We start from the raw sequence: 4,616 nt of genomic DNA on the forward strand, positions 1-4,616 counted from the left end.
TTCATTCTGGCCAAAAATATGGCTTTTAAAACACAAAACCTGTTTCAGATTTCTCTTGAGCCCTGGATTACAGAATCTCAAACCAAAGGAAACCAGATTAAATTCAAAGAAGCACCTTTACTAGTCTGAATGACCTGGACTCTGAGGTCACCTGTAAAACAAACTGCATCTATAAACGTCTGAAAAACTACAGACCTGAAGACATTTATGGAAAACAGCAGCAGAATAAAGACCAACTGAAGAAAACAACTTTACTGAGAATAGAAAAAACAAAAACATCCATCCATCCTTTGATTCATCCATCCATCCATCCATTGGTCCATCCATCCATCCTTTGATTCATCCATCCATCCATCCATCCATCCATCCACCATCCATCCATCCATCTGTCCATCCATCAATCCATCCATCCATCCATCCATCTGTCCATCCATCCATCTGTCCATCTGTCCATCCATCTGTCCATCCATCCATCTGTCCATCCGTCCATCTGTCCATCCATCCATCCATTGATCCATCCATCCATCCATTGATCCATCCATCCATCCGTCGATCCATCCATCCATCTGTCCATCCATCCATCCATCCATTCATCCATCCATCATCCATCCATCCATTCATCCATCCATCATCCATCCATCCATTGATCCATCCATCCCTCCGTCTGTCCATCCATCCATCCATCCATCCATCCATCCATCCATCCATCCATCCATCCCTCTCTCTGTCCATCCATCCATCCATCATCCATTAATTCATCCATCCATCCATCCATCCATCCATCCATCCATCCAGCCATCCATCCAGCCATCCATCCCTCTGTCTGTCCATCCATCCATCAATACATTCATCCATCCATCAATTCATCCATCCATCCCTCTGTCTTTCCATCCATCATCCATCCATCCATCCATCCATCGATTCATCCATCATCTGTCCATCCATCCATCTGTCCATCCATCCATCCATCGATTCATCCATCCATCCATCAATTCATCCATCCATCGATCCATCCATAGATTCATCCATTCATCCATCCATCCATCCATCCTTCCATCCATCCATCCATTCATCCTTCCTTCCTTCCATCCATCCATCCATCCATCGATTCATCCATCCATCAATTCATCCATCCATCCGTCCATCCATCCATCAATTCATCCATCCTTCCATCCATCCATCGATTCATCCATCCTTCCATCCATCCATCGATTCATCCATCCATCCATTGATTCATCCATCAATTCATCCATCCGTCCGTCCATCCATCCATTGATTCATCCATCCTTCCATCGATTCATCCGTCAGTCTGTCTGTCCATTCATCCATCCATCCATTGCTCTATCCATTCATCCATCCATTGGTCCATCAATCCATCCATCCATCCATCCATCCTCTACTGGATGATGGAGCGCCTTCGACCCATTTCTAAAGCTGTGTTCACGTTCTCTGGTTGTGCTTAAACAGTTAATGTTTGTAGCTGTTTTGACAACATCCAGATGTGTTGGGAACAATGGTTAAACTCCTTTTTATGTGACAGCTTGTTGGTAAATAATGACAGAAACAGTCTGCTGGTCCTCACATTGTTGCAGATCAGAGTGTCTGCTCCAGCTTCCAGCAGCAGACGTACGGTCTTCTTATGGTTCAGGGCAGCTGCCACATGGAGTGGAGTGTCCCCAACCTGCARGAGCAGACACAAATTTCATCTGAGTACCAAAAACAATTTATGAGTTACAGCAGCACAGAATAGTTGAAAGGTAACATACAGGAAGATAGAGAAAGTTAAAGCACCCAGGTCCAGTAAACAACAGGTGAGTCAAAATATATAGGACACCCTTTTATTTTGSAAAGAAAAGGAAAATCAAATATCTGAAATATCTCAGCAAGTAATGGGTGAGGCAATCACCCTTTCCTATCCTTTAGGTTAGGCTATGACCGGAACATGGTCACCATCTTGGAAGCCACCAYATTGGATAAAAATCAAAATTTCCCAATTGGAAAGTGGCAAATTAGCGTAACAATGAAGACCAGAAATGTCTCAGAAATCAATTGCCTCAGTCAGATTTGCAATATAGTTTGGTGTTTCATAAGAATTTTTCTTTTCCTTTCGTTTCTAAAATAAATGGGTGGTCTGTGACTTTTGACTCATTGTGACTCAACCTGCAAGAGAACCRTTTAAATGTTCTCYAATCTAGGGGTAGGGTAAAGGTTAGGGTTAATCTAATCCTAACCCTGCCTAAAATTAACCACTCAGACAGATGCATTAGGGGTCTTCACTAGGCCTAAACTCAGTGAACTGTAAAGAGTCACTGGAAGGAATTTTTCTAAATAATGTAAACATTTATTTTAGATTAACCTCATTGTAAACCTCCCTTCTATGAACCTTGCTCCCTCTCTATGAAGCACAGCCCATGACAAACACCATGTTTCTGGCTGAGTTCTACTCATACAGTAGGCCTATACTCACCGGAATATGCCAGTCATATTCCACTACACCTTACATGGTACCTACAAATCAACAGACTGTCTCCAACTGGAACAGCTGACTCCACTATGCACCTCCCATAAAGTTAGGACCCAGTAGCCCAGGACTGGAGCTGATCTGGAGTGACCGTGCACTTCCTAAGGGATTTAACAACTCTGCAGAGCCATCGGGCGGCAGGTGAGACCCTCTGAGTAAATACTCCACAAACCCGACTCAACTCGCAAGAGAACCGTTTAAATGTTCTCCAATCTATGAATAATGTGTGACATTCAGTATAATGGATGGATGGAAGAAAGACACAACAGAACGTTGACCACTTTTATCAGGCACCCTCTACGATATTCGACAGATGATACTATTTTGATATTAGGTCATGTAACCATGTTTTTCAGTTCTCTGGAAAAATAAGTTGTTGGAAAATAAAATCCACCTGAAATAAAAAAAAAAATCTTCCACAAAAAATGACGTGTCTAATAATACAAATTATACAAAATCAGATCAACTGTCTTTTCTTTTTAGAAAATTATATAACGGACTGGCAAAGGTGACAAAATCAAGCTGCTGCGGTTCCAATAAAGCAGTGAAAGATGGTGGTTCAACTGAGTGGACTCACCATGTTCTTCTCTGATACTGAGCAGAAGGTTCTAAGTAAGACCTGAACCACGGTCACATGGTTGTAGCGAGCTGCTACATGCAGACATGTGTCACCCACCTGGAGAAAAACAAACACTGATCAAGCACAATGTCACATAAATCCCTGCTGATTCATGGACAAAGTTATAATTACTTAAGAAGTCAGAATTGAAGACTGTTGCTGAAAGGAAGTCAAGGCAGCCCTCAGAGATTAGCTTCATGTATACAAAATGGTATCATCAGCGTACATGTGGATGTTCAAACCACCAGCAGCTGGGGTAATGTTATTTACAGTATGTATATTTGAAATCATGCTGGACCTTGTACGGAGCCCTGAGGTACATCCATGCACAGAAATAAAGAACCAGACCCACCAAAGCACACAGYTGTTTAAAAACAGATRTTTAAATCAAAGATTTTTTTTCTGCTTAGACAAAACCTTAACATGGACCAATTAAWGACTGTATCTTTAACCCCTGTCAGAGAGAGACATTGTGACGACAAATCAGAATAACTGCTGGCAASACACAGAACTTTGTTTAAGACTTACATGGTTCTTGCTGTCAGGTCGAGAGCCTCCCAGGAGCAGAACCTTGACACTCTGAGTGTGACCATTTTGGCATGCCAGGTGGAGAGCTGTGTTCCCCGCCTCCAAACAAAAGGAGACAATCACAAACATTTGTTAGTGATAATAAAGTAAACTTTTTGTAGTAAGACCAGCTATATTGTATGGTTTGGAGACAGAGACATGGACAAAAACACAGAAGACAGAAAAGGAAGTGAAAGAGGTGAATATGTAGAGGTTCTTCTTGGGAAGACTGAGGTACAGGACAGGCTGAAGGACTGGGAGATAACGTTAGAGAGACCAGTCTGAGATGGGTATTAGTGACAGTGGGTATATTGGTTTGGATGAGTCAAGGGACAGTGGGTATATTGGTTTGGACATGTCCAGAGGAGGGACAGTGGGTATATTGGTTTGGACATGTCCAGATAAGGGACAGTGAGTATATTGGTTTGGACGTGTCAAGGGACAGTATGTATATTGGTTTTGACATGTCCAGATAAGGGACAGTGGGTATATTGGTTTGGACATGTCCAGATAAGGGACAGTGAGTATATTGGTTTGGACGTGTCAAGGGACAGTATGTATATTGGTTTTGACATGTCCAGATAAGGGACAGTGAGTATATTGGTTTGGACGTGTCAAGGGACAGTATGTATATTGGTTTTGACATGTCCAGATAAGGGACAGTGAGTATATTGGTTTGGACGTGTCAAGGGACAGTATGTATATTGGTTTTGACATGTCCAGATAAGGGACAGTGAGTATATTGGTTTGGACGTGTCAAGGGACAGTATGTATATTGGTTTTGACATGTCCAGATAAGGGACAGTGAGTATATTGGTTTGGACGTGTCAAGGGACAGTATGTATATTGGTTTTGACATGTCCAGATAAGGGACAGTGAGTATATTGGTTTGGACGTGTCAAGGGACAG

At 42.2% G+C, this 4,616-nt stretch overlaps 1 protein-coding gene across 1 annotated transcript in view; it reads right to left on the reverse strand.

Moving 5' to 3' along the window:
* Positions 1 to 4,616, reverse strand: part of ankrd6b (ankyrin repeat domain 6b) — a gene marked incomplete at both ends in the record, with an annotated part of 26,627 nt that overhangs the window by 6,641 nt on the left and 15,370 nt on the right. The window contains 2 exon segments of the mRNA XM_014032784.1: positions 3,099 to 3,197; positions 3,669 to 3,767. Of these exon segments, the coding sequence (XP_013888238.1) occupies positions 3,099 to 3,197; positions 3,669 to 3,767 (198 nt within the window).

The sequence above is a fragment of the Austrofundulus limnaeus genome, unplaced genomic scaffold (assembly GCF_001266775.1).
Source record: "Austrofundulus limnaeus strain Quisiro unplaced genomic scaffold, Austrofundulus_limnaeus-1.0 Scaffold1540, whole genome shotgun sequence".
NCBI lineage: Eukaryota > Metazoa > Chordata > Actinopteri > Cyprinodontiformes > Rivulidae > Austrofundulus > Austrofundulus limnaeus.